The 18008-nt window shown below is 44.7% G+C and overlaps 1 protein-coding gene across 1 annotated transcript; it reads right to left on the reverse strand.

Moving 5' to 3' along the window:
* Window positions 1-12194: 12194 nt before the first annotated feature.
* LOC136521304 (transcription factor TCP15-like) lies at window positions 12195-14240 on the reverse strand. The gene has a single exon (XM_066515016.1). The coding sequence runs from the start codon at window positions 13768-13770 to the stop codon at window positions 12598-12600; it is 1173 nt and encodes a 390-aa protein (XP_066371113.1). The 5' UTR covers window positions 13771-14240; the 3' UTR covers window positions 12195-12597.
* Between the last annotated feature and the right edge of the window lie 3768 nt (window positions 14241-18008).

An 18008-nucleotide genomic window follows, 5' to 3' on the forward strand; every position in this document is an offset into this window, starting at 1 on the left:
TCACATTTGGTGACAATGGAAAAGGCAAGGTCAAAGGGCTTGATAAGATTGCAATATCCAATGACTTGAGCATTTCCAATGTGCTACTAGTAGAGAGCTTGAACTTTAACCTTTTGTCAGTAGCTCAATTGTGTGATCTTGGTTTCAAGTGCATATTTGGTGTGGATGATGTAGAGATCATAAGTGTAGATGGCTCTAACTTGATATTCAAAGGATTTAGATATGAGAATCTATACTTAGTTGATTTCAATGCTAGAGAAGCTCAATTGACAACATGTTTGATCACTAAGTCTAGCATGGATTGGTTATGGCATAGAAGGCTTGGTCATGTTGGAATGAAACAATTAAACAAGTTAATCAAGCATGACTTAGTTAGAGGCTTGAAAGATATCACTTTTGAGAAAGATAAGCTATGTAGTGCATGTCAAGCCGAAAAGCAAGTTGGTAACACACATCCTAAGAAGAGTATGATGAGCATATCTAAGGCATTTGAGTTGATGCACATGGACTTGTTTGTACCAACCACATACACTAGCATTGGTGGAAACAAATATGGATTTGTGATTGTGGATGATTTCACTAGATATACATGGGTCTTCTTTCTTGTTGACAAGAGTGATATGTTTGCAATATTCAAATCTTTTATCAAGGGTATTCACAATGAATTTGAAACAACCATAAAGAAAGTTAGAAGTGACAATGGTAGTGAATTCAAGAATACTAGAATTGATGAGTTGTGTGATGAATTTGGAATTAGACATCAATTCTCGGCCAAGTATACTCCTTAATCAAATGGGTTAGTTGAAAGAAAGAATAGAACCTTAATTGATATGGCAAGATCAATGTTGAGTGAGTACAATGTGAGTCATTCTTTTTGGGCCGAAGCAATCAACATGGCTTGCTACTATAGCAACCGACTCTATTGTCACCCCATGATGGAGAAGACACCTTATGCGCTATTGAATGGAAGAAAGCCAAACATAGCATACTTTCGGGTATTTGGTTGTAAATGCTACATATTGAAGAAAGGCACTAGATTGAGCAAGTTTGAAAAGAAATGTGATGAAGGTTTCTTGCTTGGTTACTCCACTACTAGCAAGGCTTATAGAGTTTAGAATTTGGCTAGTGGTACTCTTGAGGAGGTTCATGATGTGGAGTTTGATGAAACAAATGGTTCCCAAGAGGAAGATGAGAATCTAGATGATGTGAAAGGCACTCAATTGGTCAAGGCAATGAGAAACATGGACATTGGTGAGTTAAGGCCTAGAGAGGTGATTGATATTGAAGATGACAAGAATCAAGTGCTCTCTAACTCAAATGTGCAAGCTAGTGGTTCTCATGATCAAATCCAAGCAAGCACTAGTGATGGAAATATACAAGATCAACAAAAGGCTAGTTCATCATCTCAACCAAGTGATCAATCAAATGCTAGCAATCAAGTGCAAGTGCTTCAACCAACCAATGTTGCAAGAGATCATCCATTGGACACCATCATTGGTGATATTTCAAGAGGTGTGCAAACAAGATCAAGATTGGCCATATTTTGTGAGCATTTCTCATTTGTGTCATCCATTGAACCTAAGAAGATAGATGAAGCTTTGAAGGATGTTGATTGGGTCAATGCTATGCATGAAGAGCTAAATAACTTTATAAGAAACCAAGTATGGAAGTTAGTTGAGAGGCCTAAGGATCATAATGTGATTGGAACCAAGTGGGTCTTTCAGAACAAGCAAGATCAAGATGGGATAGTAATAAGGAACAAAGCAAGATTAGTGGCTTAAGGTTACACTCAAGTTGAAGGTCTTGACTTTGGAGAAACATATGCCCCGGTTGCAAGATTGGAAGCAATTAGGATCTTGCTAGCCTATGCTTGTGCTCACAACATCAAGTTGTACCAAATGGATGTGAAGAGTGCATTTCTCAATGGGTACATCAATGAGCTTGTGTATGTTGAGCAACCTCCTGGTTTTTAAGATGGAAAGAAACCCAACCATGTTTACAAGTTGAGAAAGGCTTTGTATGGATTGAAACAAGCACCAAGAGCATGGTATGAGAGATTGAGAGATTTCCTACTCTCTAAGGGATTCAAGATGGGAAAGGTTGACACCACTCTCTTCACCAAGAAACTTGGAAATGACTTGTTTGCAATGCAAATCTATGTTGATGATATCATATCGGATCAACAAATCAAGATTTTTGTGAGGAGTTTGGCAAGATGATGGCAAGTGAGTTTGAGATGTCTATGATTGGAGAGCTTAGTTACTTCCTTGGTCTTCAAATCAAGTAAATGAAGAATGGCACATTTGTGAGTCAAGGCAAGTATATCAAAGACATGCTCAAGAAGTTTGGAATGGATGATAGTAAAGCTATTAGTACACCAATGGGGACAAGTGGAAGCTTGGATAGTGATGCAAGTGTCAACATGGTGGATCAAAAGATGTATCGGTCTATGATTGGAAGCCTACTCTATGTGACCGCATCAAGACCGGATGTGATGTTTAGTGTATGCATGTGTGCTAGATTTCAAGCCTCACCAAGAGAAAGTCACTTAAAAGCGACAAAAAGGATATTGAGGTACTTAAAGCATACATAAAATGTTGGATTGTGGTATCCCAAAGGAGCAAGGTTTGAGTTGATTGGATATTTGGACTCCGATTATGCGGGATGCAAAGTTGAGAGAAAGAGCACATCGGGCACATGTCAACTATTGGGAAGATCACTTGTATCTTGGTCATCAAAGAAACAAAATAGTGTAGCACTTTCAACCGCCGAAGTGGAGTACATTTCGGCCGGTAGTTGTTGTGCTCAATTACTTTGGATGAAGGCTACTTTGAGTGATTTTGGAATTAGGATCAAGCAAGTGCCATTGCTATGTGACAATGAGAGTGCCATCAATCTCACAAACAACCCGGTTCAACACTCAAGAACAAAGCATATAGATGTCCGTCATCACTTCATAAGAGATCACCAATAAAAAGGGGGTATTTGCATAGAGAGTGTGGGCACCGAAGATCAACTTGCCGACATATTCACCAAGCCACTTGATGAGAAAAGGTTTTGCAAGCTAAGGAATGAATTGAACATACTTGACTTCACCAATATGTGTTGATGCAACCCCATTATATGACATGCCTCTCCTTCGAGCAATACAAGGTATAAATTGATTGGCATGACATTCATCCTTGCTAAGGATATGATTAGTGCATCTAGACATATTTCACATTTGAATAGGCTCATTCATGAAAATCAAATGAATTTGATGCTTGTATGGTACCACTATTGCTTGTATGCTTGAAATGATCTAGTGGTAACATATGACATGTTTGTGGGCTTGTAAACCTAGTGTTTGATCTATAAAATGAGCTATAAGTGTTTAACTCAATATGGTACAAGATAACCCTTATTTGGAGGTGTGAAGAAGCTTGTCCTTGGATCAAACCGAGTTAAATATCTTTTGCAAGTAATCTAGATTGAACAAAATTGAAAAATAATCCCCATTTCACATGGTTTAACCCCAACCTATCTATAATTTGAACCTATCTATACTTTAAGCCTTTGTGGTCATTGATGACAAAGGGGGAGAGAAACAAAGATAAGTGATAGGGGGAGAAATAGTGTAGAGAGATAAATAAGATATGACAAAGGAAGGGGATCAATTAAGATCAATTAAAATCTTGAGCACACAAGTAGGGGGAGCAAGCTCATGAACTTGTATGTGCATTTGAATGTTCATTTCAAATGTTTGCTTGCATGGCACAAGTTTTAAATTTCAAATATCCATGCTTGTGTGGTGTATGCTAGTTGTAGGTTTGAATGATAAAATGAAAAACTAGCATGCATAGGATATCTAATGATTTCATTTCCAAGTATTTACAAGTGGTATCTAGCTATCAAGTGGTATCTAGCTAAAGTAATTAGACTTATGTTCATCATATGGAAACTAGACCCTTACTTGTAATATTGATCTCATGGGGTATCCTAGTTTTTATGTATGTCTAGTTACTAATGGTGCTAAGGATGGTATAATGGTGCACTCCAATTGGTATCATGCTTCAAAGGTCCATCTCTTATACCTTAGCATCATTTGGTAGAAATTGTCTCCTATATTTCCTATCTAAGCATATCTGCAAAGCTACAATCCAAACTCTTAGCACATATATAGGGGGAGCAATTGCTACCATATGGAGTTCATGAAACTTGTCCATATCCTTTACACATGGTAAATATGCTTGGGCAAGCAACATGAATTCAATTGAATCTTATTTCATATCTTTGTATAAAGGTTGTCATCAATTACCAAAAAGGGGGAGATTGAAAGATCTAGTTTGGTTTTGGTTAATTGATGAAACCCTAAGTGCTAACTTAGTTTATCAAAGTGATCATGAGATAGGTAGCACTATTCCAAGTGATGAAGCAATGACGAAGATCATAACAATGGTGATGGCATGGTTATGATCAAAGGCTTGAACTTGGAAAAGAAGAAAGAGAAAAACAAAAGGCTCAAGGCAAAGGTATAAAATATAGGAGCCATTTTGTTTTAGTGATCAAGACACTTAGTGAGTGTGATCACATTTAGGATAGATAGCCATACTATTAAGAGGAGTGAAACTCGTATCGAAATGCGGTTATCAAAGTGCCACTAGATGCTCTAATTCATTGCATATGCATTTAGGATCTAGTGGAGTACTAACACCCTTGAAAATATTTGTGAAAATATGCTAACACATGTGCACAAGGTGATACACTTGGTGGTTGGCACATTCGAGCAAGGGTGAAGGAGATAGAGATGATAGAGAGTCAGTCTTGCTATTTTACAACTGACCGGACGCTGGTCTCAGGGGGACCGGCGCGTCCGGTCAAGCGTGGTAGTAATGACCTGGCATCGGTCATGTGATCGGATGCTGGGCCTCTAACTGACCAGACGCTGGAAGGATGCGTTCGGTCAGAGCTGACATAGCTACACAGATGTCAGGGTAATTGACCGGACGCTGGATGTGTCCGGTCAAGGTCGATCGGACGCGTCCGGTCAAGTTTTGTCGTCTTTGGGAGCTTACTGGAAATGACTGGACTTTGGGTGTTCGGCGTCCGGTCACTTATGACAGAGCGTCCGGTCATGTCATGACCGTTGAGATCAGACGACTCCTGTTGAACACAGGATGACACGTGGCCACCATCGAGCGACCGGACGCTGAGCCCTACATCCAGTCAGTAGGACCAGAGCATCTGGTCACCCCAATCAGTGCCCAGTGAAGGGGTACAACGGCTCTATTTCGTGGGGGCTTCTATTTAAGCCCCATGGCCGGCTCTAGCTCACCCTCTTGCACATTTTCATTGACATAGCAACCTTGTGAGCTTAGCCAAAGCACTTCCACTCATCTCCATCATTGATCCATCATCTTTGTGAGATTGGGAGAGAATCCAAGTGCATTGCTTGAGTGATTACATCTAGAGGCACTTGGTATTCGTGTTGCGCTGTGGATTTCACTTGTTACTCTTGGTGGTTGCCACCACCTAGACGGCTTGGTGCAGCGGTAGAGGACCAGCACGAGTTGGTGATTGTTCGTGGTCGTCTCCAGTGATTGTGAGGGGAGTTGTACCTTCCCCGGTGGAGTGCCGAAAGGTAACTCTAGTAAATTGCTTGTGTCATTGAGTTACCTCACTTGTGGGTAGGTTCTTGCAGTGTCCAATTGTGTGGACGAGGTTTGTGAAACACCTCTTAGCCGCCGAATCACCAAGTGTTGGTCGACACAATGGGGACTAGCTTGTTGGCAAGCACGTGAACCTCAGGAGAAAATCGGTTGTCTCTTGTCATTTGTATTCTCCCGGTGATTGGCATAATCTTCATCTTGTGATTGGTTCATTCCTCTACACGGCGGTATAATCACCCTACTCACTCATTTATATTCTTGCAAACTAGTTGTAGCAAGCTCTTTAGTGTAATTAGAATTGAGAGCTTGCTTTGTTATTTTAAGTTCATCTAGTGGAGCTCTTTAGAGTAGCAAGATTGAGAGATCTTAGTGAGTAGTAACATTGCAAGTTGTGTGCCTAGTAATCATTACAACTAGACTTGTTTGATATGTGGCTTGTAACCCTTTGTAGAGCTAGAGCAAGTTTGCATTTCGTTATTTGTCATACTAATCAAATTGCTCTAGTTGATTTGTAGATTTTTAAATAGGTTATTCACCCCCCTCTAGCCATATTAGGACCTTTCAGCGTGTCTCACTGCTCACTATGTGTCTGATGAAATGTCCCACGGTGTTGCTGCTTACTTGAATCAGTAGAGGTGCTGCTGTGAATCAGTAGAGGTGTTGCTGCTTACTTGAATCTAGTAATACTTATTTTGGGGGAACGTTTGTGTAACACATTTTTACCAATTCACTTCTAAGAAGAAAAAAATTGACTTATGTCTACATTAAGTGACAGTATATGATTATGTTTCTTGGCTATTCGTGTACAGCTGGTTATGGACAAGGGTTTGCCTCCCTATTGTTAGAAATCTAAAGAAGTAAATTTTGAATGGAGGGTGTGTGATGTGTTTGTCAACACAACAATTCAGACCTAAACAGGAACACAAGTGAGGTTATAGTTATTCAAATATGTTTCAATTTATCTGGAGGATTTGTTCATGTTGAACACACATTAATATCTCATGCTTGCTGAGGATCTGGTCTAATAGAAGAACCTATGCTTTAGCAACCAACCTAATGTGAAGTTTGTGAATACTAAGGCAAAATCAATGGTTCTAATTTGTAAACAAGGAACAAGAGTAGTGTAGATTCAAATTAAGTGTCACTAGTAGAGATTTGTTCCTTATTACTTTGAGGTGCTTTTACTTTAAGATCTAGAACTCCCTTTTTGATGTACGAAAACAGTTTCCGTATCTAGAACTTCCTTGTGCCATTCCCCATATTCACACAGTTACTATTGGATGTGATGTGTGCATTGGTTGCTCTGTAAAACTGCATCTGTTCACCAGTTTATGCTTGGAGCTTTCTATTTTATTTTGATGTTCCTAGTCTTTAATACGTTTCTATTACAGTGGTTTGCAAAGTGAGTATTTTATGTGCATTATGTGATTTAGTAAAATAGACTTTGCAGCCCTGCAAAATTTTCATTTGAAATGTAACCTGGATTGCTTGGAGGATGAGTAACATGCTTTTATTTGAATTCCTAGCAACCTACTTCAATGTTTTGTTTGTTACAGGCTAGGGTGTCCATGCTTGTCCAAAGTAAAGTATGCTTGCTTACTTGAGAAATTCACATGAGCACCCCTGTTGCTAACTATTAACCAATGACATATGATGCTGCATGCTAGCAAGTATGATTACTAAACCACATTGATCTCCGAATAATAAATAGTCCCATTATTGAGGTAATTTTTTATCATGTCAAGGATAAAGAACATTAAATAGATTTAGTTTGGCCATATAACTTGAATAATAACTCTTGTTCAGTGAGTTACCATTATCACTTACCACATGCCTAATTTACTTAAATGTATAGGCAACCATGGCATGGTATGTAGTGCATGTTGGTCACATGCCTAGGATTTATCGAACCTGGGAAGATTCCTATGCTCAAGTCAATCGCTACCCTAATAATTTGCACAAAAAGTACAACACAGAAGCTGAAGCTTTGAGGGCCTACTATAGTCATCCGGCCTACCTTGCAAACCATGGGCAACCGGCCTACTATGGTCCGATGATTGCAAACCATGGCCATCCGCTGGCACTGGAGATTGAAGAGAAGCCACCCGCCGAAGATGTGAAAATTAGGAGAATTGCTCTATGGTCTTGGAAAGATGTCATGCTTTTATTTATGGCTATGGTCATTGCTTTTTATATTTGGAAGTTGATGTAGGCTTAGTTTCATAGAACATTAGGTGGACTTTGTTGTATGTGGTCAATCAAATAATGAATTTGTTCTAGGTGAACATATGCTATTATTTGACTTTGTTGTATGTGGACTTATTATTAGACTTTGCATTAAACATATTATATATATATATATATATATGAACATATGCTATTAGTAGTTGTCCGCAGCCAAAACTAACCATGATCGTGTCACAGCCATGACTCATCGTCGCCTATTACCCCGTCGCCGAAGAACAGATCGGCAATAAGAAGCGGCTGATATTATTGGGATAGGAGAGCCGCATGATCCGACAAACGGTGATGGTGTCAATCAGGACGATGAGAACGAGCAGCCATGGACCCTGTCCGGCCTGCTCGATTTGGGTCAAAATGACCAAGATGGCCAGGTAACTTTGGTATAATATGACTATGTAGCCACACACGCTAATCAATTGAGAGGGTCATAGCTTACTTGGTGTCTCTAGCAGGAGCCTCCGTCGGCCGAGGAGCCAGAGAGTTTGGGTAGCAGGAAGGCCAGATCCAAGTGAGGCGTGTCAAAGATTCCTGTTGGTAGGAATGCACACTGGCATATTACTGAGTTCGATGAATTCAGAGATCCACTCTCACCGCCTATAGCTTTGACCAAATACAAGACTATCCTCGGGTTATTTGTTAGGGACTTTATCCCGATTAGGTACAGGAAGTGGACTGGGAAAGATGATGACCCATGGAGGGTTCTCGAAAGTGAGAAGGATTACATATGGGATATCAAGATCCTAGAGTATTTCACTTTTCCAACGGAGTATGACAAGGAGTTAGTCAAGAAAAAAGCAAAAGAAATCATGGGGACATGCTTCAAGAATTTTAAGGGGACATTGTACAAGAATTTTGTCCTTCAAAATAAAGAGCCAGATTTCGATGGTGGACAATTTAGCAAGCAGAAGGACTTCTGGCAGGATTTCAAGGAATATAGGTTATCTGAGAAGTACTTAGAACTGAGCAGGAAGAATAAGGAGAACTCGCAGAAAGCGATGAATCCTCATCATCTCGGCTCTTGTGGGTACGCCTAAAAGATGCTAGAATTTGAAGCAGAACTTGAAAAGATGGATCGCCTTGCTGAGGAAGGCGTTCAGGTTGAGACCGCTGATTGGGAGCCAAGATCGGTAATGTACTGTATGGGGAGGAATGTACACCACGCAGAGGATGGGAGATTTAGCTCCACAAATCAACCCATGAGCGAACTCATCCAGAGGATCTCCTAGGTAACTGAGGAGGTGAGGCAAGGGACTCGCACTTCTAATAGGGAGAAAGACGTGCTCACCTAAGCACTCAGAACCAAGGAGCACCCTGGTCGCACTAGAGAAACCAGTGTTGTTCCTTGGAAACTAGCATTCTCCTAAGAATCTAACACTTACCAGAGCCGCTCGAGGGGTAGAGCGGATCAGGAGGCAGAGTATTTGAGGTGACTAAAAGAGATGGAAGAAAGAATGGATGCATGGATTGAGGCGACTATTGAAGCACGAGTCTAGCAAATTTTGCTGTCCAAGGGGTCAGGAGTACCACAAAACCCTACTCCTACTGCCATTAGCCCATAGTTTAGGGGTCGCAGCAGCTGCGGATCGACCCTGCTCGACGAAGAAGATGCGAATGTGCCTCATCCAATGAACGGTATCACTAAACCCGTCAATGTCAAGTTGTACTTCCGTTAGGAATGGACAAAGGACAAGGTGACACTCGGCTAGGCCTAGCCTGTGGGAGATGGGACCATTAATGGCCGCCCAATTCCACAAGGGTATGCTCGTGTCACCATTGACAGAATACTTGATAAGAAGTATAACAAGATACACATTGAGTACCCCGTAGCGAAAGATAGGCCGAAACTTGGTCATAACAAGGGCTCTCAAGTGGCCTGGCGCAAGCGCTTCATTAAGCTTGACCACCAATTGTCCTCTGATGATGAGGACGACTGCGAGTCTTCGCCCACCCACGATGATCACTCACCATCTCCCAATAGAGATCACTCTCCTCCTCATCTGGATGCACTGGTGGCAGTGCTGAATTAGTAAGCGATCCTAATAACATATTATTTTCTAATCACACATACCGCTTTCTAACGTTTCTCCTTTTAATGTTGCTCAGTGTCCGAAGAAGGCATATTGGTGGGATGCAGGTCCCATTGAAGGTTGTCGAAATGGAGGGGAAGTACCTAAAACAACCGACGGGAAACAATGAATGTGAGTTTTATGTAATGTGGGCAATGCTTCGCTACATCGGCGGAAAATCGGAAGAAGCCGATAAGTTGGTGTGTATAATCCACATTTCATTTATGTCTGTTAATCATTCAAAAAAATGATTTACTGATTTCTCTTTGGATATCATCTTTTTTGAACGACAGCGCAAGAAATATAACCACGAAAGGCTGTTAGACATAGAGATCGTCGCGCTGCAATCGGAGCTGGCAAAATTTATCTTAGCCGAGGTATTGGAAAAAGATGGAGTATTTTCCGTTGCACAATCCGTGAAGTTCAAGGACCAATATGGCCCACAGCGGCTCGTCAGATTATTGTAAGAAGTCCGAGAAGCATTGCACAATCTGTGAAGTCCGAGAATATTTCTTTTTTATTTTGAGGGATCGAGATCTTGATAAGAACATTTGAACTGTAACCGTAACATTTGTAATGTTTAATATTGATGGACTTGTCGTCTAAGTAGCGTATATAAAGCAAAACTCGATTCCACGAAAAAATATAAATTAAAATAAATTATAAAACAATAAAATACGAACGTGACGTCATTACCGGTTAGCAGAAAACCGACAGTGTTGTCGTAAACATCACTGCCGGTTAGCAACAAACCGACAGTGATGGCACTGCCGGCTGGAGCCACAAACCGGAAGCGTTGGCTTAGCCATCACTGCCGGTTCTTGTCACAAACCGGCAGCGTTGGCTTAGCCATCACTGTCGGTTCTTGTCACAAACCGGCAGTGATTCGTACGACAACACTGCCGGTTTAAACACAAACCGACAATGTTGGTGGAAATGAACTCTACCGGGTGGTCTTATGAACCGGCAGTGTTGGTGGAACTGAACTCTGCAGGTTGTGTAAAAGAACCGACAGTGAAATTGAAGAACACTACCGGTTTATAGGTACCGACAGTAATAACTTATCCTCGGTATAGTTACGCCGGTTCAAAATCCAGCAGTGATGCAGTATTTTGAAGTAGCAGTGAAGTACTATTCTGACGTTGTGCTTCGGCGTTGTTACACCGTGCGTACGTGCGAAGAGCGAGGACACAGAGCTGCGTGCCAAGACGGATCTGCAGGGCCACGGGGCCCCAGCCGCGGGAGACAATAAGGGCATGCAACCCTGCTGGATCGCGGGGCCACTCCGCGCGCTCCTGCTGCGTCCTGTGGCTGCCGCCGCCACAGGTCATGTGGTCTTCTCCCTCCCTCCTCGGCAGCTCCCGCCCGCGGATCAGCAAGGGAGGGACCGGCCTGCTGACTGAGCGTCTTGCGGTGAACCACGGCACTTCTGGCCTCTCCCGCTCTTGTCCGTTCGTCCTACTCGTCGCACGATTATCAGTCCAACAAGAGCTTGGGACGGAGGCGGGGCCGGGGGCCATGGTTGGTTGGTGCAGAGACGCAGCTGCCGTGCCCGCTCCTGCCAGTCCGATCCACGTACGCCCGCGATCGCGCGTCGCCGGGTTGGAAACCTACTGCTTTGGAACGGGTCATGGTCGTGATGTGTAATACTAATGTGATTGCGATCTCTAGCCGGGTCCGGGGCTGCCGGTACGGTGGTGAACTACTCGTGATCACTGATCACCTCTCTGCTGGTAGCTGGGCCAATATATAGAAATATAGAATGTGCCAACATGGCTGCTGTCTGGTGTGTGTTGCTGTTGGGTGGTGTCACTATAGCCGTGTTTCGTTTTCGGCAGCATAATTTTGGTGCCAACGCGATTCAAACGAAAGGAGAAACTGGCGTCTATAAGATACCCCCTGCGGGTATATATAAATGCACAATTTGGATTAAAACTTTTGGGGATGAGCTCGATTTGCCCTAAGTTAGCTACTACTTCAGTAGCCTAGTACTCCCTCCGTGGCAATTTATACATCGTTTTGGCTTATCTAGATATATATTTTTATTAGGTATTTAGACACATCATATATTTAGATGCATAGCAAAAACTATATATTTAGAAAAGCCAAAACAATCTATGATTTAGGACAGAAGGCGGTACACTACTACTACACGTTTCTAAGTGTTCCAAGAAAATGGAGAGCTGAGAGGGAGACACACAAGGGTAATTTAGCTTAGGCATCAGTAATCACCTGGAGTAAATCCCAGAAGAAGGATCATCATGCATGGTTGGACATTAGGCAATGGAGTGTGTCATATATACATGGCTGTCCATGTCTCTCTTCGATCTTCGCCATGCCCGTCCAAACCCTAACAATTCAAATCCTCTCCTCCATGGATTCTCCGATCCGCTATCATCGTCTTCTCTCTTGATGTGATTGTTGACACTAATTGCAAAACGAATGCGGAGAGTGATTTTATCCCAGATGCCATGAAGTGAGTTAAACTCTGTATGATCCTTGCAAGAATGTGAAGGAGCCAGAGAAGACCATAACAATGCAAACCAAAAAAACCGCAAAGGATAAGTCAAGAAGCACAGATTAACGACAGGAGGGACGCCTTAGCTAGCAGACCAGTGCATGCACACGCCTCCGAAGACCTACGAGTCGTCGCTGGGGCTCATGCTCTCCTGTCGCTCGCCGCCGCCGCCGCCATGCTGCTGATGGTGCTGACCAGAGCCGCCTCCCGCTCCGTTCTGCGCCGCCGGCGCAGCGTCCGAGACGGCATGTGCCCGGTACGCGTTGAGCGCGGCGAGGATCCCCATGTGGCCCTCGCCTCCGCTGCCGCTGGCGCCGCCATTTTCGTTGCCGCCCACGGGGCCGCCGAGCCCGAGCTGCTGCCCGCCGGGGAGCAGCGCCATCGGCGCGGGGAAGTTCATGAAATGTAGCCCACTCGGCACGCCGCGGTACACGGTCGCCGCGCCACCGCTGCCGCCGCTGCTTCCTGGTTGTGGGAACGTCCAGATCGACTCGTTGCTGCCGCCTCCGCCAGCAGCTGCTGCGGCCTGGGCGTTGCTGCTCGGCACCATCCACACGGTGCCTGGCATTTGGCTCTGCGTGTACCCGGCCATCTGCTGCTGGTATTGCTGCTGCTGCTGCTGCATTTCTTGCTCCCACCGTCGTTTCTTGGACAGGTCGGAGCTGGCGGCAGCAGATGACGACGACGGTGACACGTCAAGACCGACGCCGCCGGAGTGGAAGCTCAGCAGCAGCGGAGACGACGCCGAGGACGTAACGGATGGAGGACCCTCGGCGCCGCCGAACCCGAGGCCTACGACGCGCTCCCACGGGTCTCCCCGCGCGCCGCCGAAGCGTGGGCCGGGCAAGCCGGCCGCACGGAGGTGCGCTGGGATGGAGAAGGAAGAGCCCGAGGAGCGGAGAGAGATGTTGAGCGAGGTGAAGTTGGCCGGGATGGTGCCGGTGCCCGTGGCCGCGATCACCGCGGGCTCCGCCTGCTGCAGCAGCCACTCGATTGTCTCGCCGTCCGTCTTGTGCCCCAGCTCCCTCGTCAGCTGGAACACCCGAGCCGCGCAAATTGCCGGCATCCGGATGCGCCGCCCGCGCCCGTCCACCTTCGTGTGCCGGTCCTTGGTCGATGTGCGCTTCGGCGGCGCCACCTTCTTCATGTGCATCTCTCCCGACCCCGCCGACCCATTAGCCCCAGCACCCACAGCAGCTGCTGGGGACGTGGAGCAACGCTGTTCCTCCTTCTCCAGAAGCTGCAAAGGGAAGTTGGGGCGGAGACCTCTGCCGGCATCTCCGGTGTCGTCCATAGCCGATTAGACCATGGTATAAATACCAAAGATTGTGTTTTCTCTTCAGGGAGCTGGAGGAATATCGGTACTAGTAATGGATTTGCTGACCTACGAACTGTTCTTGTGGGGCTGCTGACCTGATTTGGTGTGATGACGTGGGGCGATGGAGGCTCGGCAGCGCGTCGGCGGCGGCGTTAGAGCTAGCGAGAGCAAAAGAGGGAGATCAAGGAAGCGAGGGCTTGTGCTTGTGGTGCTTGCGTTGGAGGCAAATTTTTTTCAGAGACAGAGAGAGAGAGAGAGAAAGAGGGAGGGACGGAGATGTGTGCTCGTGGTGATCGACACTATTTTATGGAGTTCTGGTTGGGTTTGTCGACAAATCTAGTGCGTTGCAGCGAGGACGATGGCCGGAGGAAGAAGAGAGGAGCATATGATAGGAGCGAGGGTGGGGGTGAGAGAGGGAGCGAGAGAGAGAGAACAGCAAGACAGGAGACGATGGTGTACTTTGTCGGGATTGGAGGAGAGAGATCACGACGCATTAAAGGTGCGCTAAGAGATAGAGGAGTGAGGAGTTGAGGACTGATGAGGATAAGGCCGGAGGGGAATTAGTAGGCACACACTTAGCCCTCTTGATGTCAAGAAAAGCAGAGTAGCTTCAGCCACTTTCGGAAAAATTCTACGATTTGCGGATCACACAATCTTTCTACTAGCAGCTACCAAGGTGGCTCACCCAAATAGGACGTGCGGGTAGTTAGATTTTTCACCGCAACATTTGAGTGTTTATACTTAAAAAATATTTTTGCAAATACTTCAGTTCCTGTTTGGATTCACTGATAATAGTTAGCTGACTAATACCTCATTAATTATCTGATTTGATCTAGCTAACGGGATAGTTGTTATCTAAAAGTCTAGATAACAATTAGCTATTCTATTATCTGTATCTATTTGGATTCAAAAGAGATAATTATTAGTAGATAACTACTATGTATAGGGATTCAAACAAAGCCTTAGTATATTTTCTTTACTTGTAATTGTTGTTGCCACTAGTAGAAATGATTTTAGGGGACATCTTATTTTATTAATCGTTGTTTTCAAAAATACTTTGCTATTTTCAGAGATGATTGGTCTATTTTTATTTTTATTTTAAAAAAATAACATACACGAATCTCTTAAGACGTCTTGACTCTAAAAATAGAGGCCACTTTTAGAGGGGGTTATTAGAAGGCCTGTCTTAAGAAATAGGGTCGAAGCCCAGGTGGTCCAACACTATAGGCGTGTACACACACAAGCGCTTAGGGTTTCACTGTTCAAACTTTTTTTCTATTCCCCAGTCCCCTTTCCCTCACCCTATCTCTTCTCTTTGGCGAATGGCGAAGGGCGTGGTGACGGCTTGGCCTGTCAGTACGGGCCCGGGTAAGAGCCGACAAAGGATGCGGTGGCCATGGGCACCCCTTCTACAAAATTCGTTGGTGGAGACTGGAGAAGGACATGACAGCCATGGGCTCCACCCCTTCTATTGGATCAGATGGTGGAGGGCCCCGCTTCTGTTGAATCCAACGGCAAAGGGCCTATCAAGGTTACGATGACATGTGGGCTCCATCCCTTTGAATCCAGGAGCAGGACCCAACGGGAGCACGACCAATGATATGAGTGAAGGCATGGTGACGGGGTCCAACAGGGACAGGGACAACGGCTTGGATGAGGGCACGACTGATGGAGCAACCACCACACCCTTCTTGATCCGGTGGTGGCGCAAAGGTTTCATCCCCTTCCAGCAATGGTGCTTGCTCCCTCTCCCTTCTAGAGGCGGCACATGTGGCAAGGCTCCGCGGGTGGCAGTGGTGGTGATAGGGGAGTAGAGCTGTGGTGGCGAAGGTAGGAGCGGGCTTAGTGGCAGCGCCCTAGGGAACAACCAGGTCTATGACGATATCCATGATAGGCTTGGTGGGTCTCCGTAGTGAGCTCACATGGTTGGATTTCTTTTTCTAATAATTGCATTTACAGAGGCGAGCATTCCACACCTATGTAAATCATGATTTACATAGATGTTGTGACACCGAGAGATGAGATTATTGCCTTTAGAAACAACATATGCTTGTCTCTGAAAGCATTGTTTGTACTATTGCGCCCCATTCACTTGCATTGCATTCATCAACATAAACTGCATATAGCTATTGTCAACTAATTCCTTGGTTTAAGGCTTTTGTCGTCTCCCCCCGTCATGTTTATTTTTTTCTCTCACATCCTGTGGTTGTGTATTTTTAGAGGCCAAAAGCACTATCATCTCATTAATTGTTCTCTTCCTTGGCCCTCTAACAAATTTAGAATTTTTATCATCTTGTACCTTCTCCTGTTGACCCATAGTTTTCTTTTTTATCCTAAAAACATTGACTGATATCTACTGAAGCCACTATTGACACATGCAACAGTTGATCAACCATGTCATCATTTTCATATCAATTAGCACCTGGAGGCTTCCCAAAACAAACTTAGAACCATCACTAACATCAGTGGGCTGATGATTTTTGGATTTGTAACCATGTCACTCTATCTCATTGATATCATCTATGCTGGGACCACAAGAAATATGGACCCTAGCAAGGGTTTAGTGATTTTGGTGGTTGACTTACAACATAACCATTTGGACTAATAATGTTTATGAGTATACAAGGTACATTAGTCCATGGGGTGCAAAAATGGACTTCAACTAGGCTAAGGTGAAGATCGAGGAATCAACACCTCAAATGAAGATTAAAGAGGAGCACTGGAGACCCTAGAAGACAAGCAAGAAGCTCAATACACATCAAGTAGGAGAAGCCTTGACAAAAATATGTGAAGAAACAACACCTAGACAGGATTGGAGAACTGCACCGAAGTTTTTCGATGGCACCATATTTTTCAGTGGTGGGCACTGGGGGGGAAGCCTTCGCATGTGCTAGAGCCTTCGCGCCTCAGAACCTTAGAACCAGATTTTGAGGACAGGGCCCGCCAGCATCAGACCATGCCCTCAAAGGGGGGAACTGTTGGGACACAATTATGAGTCGCGGAGGCCAAGGTTCGCAATAAACATTAAGAGCTAACGTCTAACAAATTTTTTGAGCAACTTGCAAGAAAGCTGGGAGCCTCCGCTCAGTCGCCTCCTCTAGGTGGAGGTCCGAGGACGAGGACAACGGCGAAGGCACCCGAAGGTAGTCGAAGGCGGAGGCTCTTGCGGTGTGAGCGAAGGCCATGACTCAGGCGACGACGCGAAGGTCCTAGCAAAGGCACCCTAAGCGGAGGCTCTGGGAACCCCTAAGGAGCACCCGTAGGGTGGCCATGTTGGGCCATGGGCCGTAAACGGGCTCATGACAAAAGCCTAATAAGCAGAGGCGGTTGGAGGAGAAGATACCCAAATTGCCCTAGGCAACTTGCATTAGCGTAGGAATATTCTGGGAGTGTACTACAATTGTCATAGGGTAAAGTTGTAATATGAGATGACAGCAAACAATGCCCTATAAAAGGGGAGCCAAACCCTATAAAGGGGTTGGTTGGTGAGTACATTTATGAAACCCTAGATAAGCTTGGGTCCACCTTATATTCCACTTACCTTTGCCTAGGGCATCCGGCTGGGCGAAGGCTCTCCGTATCCGGCCTGCTGGAAACCCCTCGGTTTTCCAACACCTAGTCCAAGGCACAGTTGGAAGCATGCCCCCAAATTCTTCTAGTGTAGTACCATAGAGTTAAAACTGAGAGGGTGCACAGGTGGTTTAGTGGCTCATAGAGCACCATAATTCTTCGGTGCAAGCAACAGAAATATAGGTGATGTCTAATGAAGAAATGGAGGATTGGACTGAGCACCAGAACTCTCTGTTGTAGCACCAGATAAAAACACCAGAGAAAAGACTTCTAGTAGTCAACAATGGGTAGTTAACGTGGCAATGGACATCAAAATTCTCTGGTGTGACCACCAAAACCTCTCGTGCTCGTTGCTTTTGCAGCTCGAGGTTCCAACAACTAGTTGAAGGTGTTGTGGCTAATTATACCCTTCCCACTAGGCATTTGAAGTGCATGAGAGTTGGTTGAAGACATAGTTGAGTTGAAGCTCATCCATTAGTGCCCTAGCCACCAAAAGTGCTCAAGGAAAGATTAGATGATTAGCAAAAGTGCTATGCATAGTTCTCATGCTAGTTTAGACCACATATAACATTTGCTCAAGGTTTAGACCTAGGGTTTATTGAGGTTTGAACACCTTAGCGATATCTATGCTTGCATGCCCCAAG

Source organism: Miscanthus floridulus, chromosome 18 (assembly GCF_019320115.1).
Source record: "Miscanthus floridulus cultivar M001 chromosome 18, ASM1932011v1, whole genome shotgun sequence".
Classification (NCBI taxonomy): Eukaryota; Viridiplantae; Streptophyta; class Magnoliopsida; order Poales; family Poaceae; genus Miscanthus; species Miscanthus floridulus.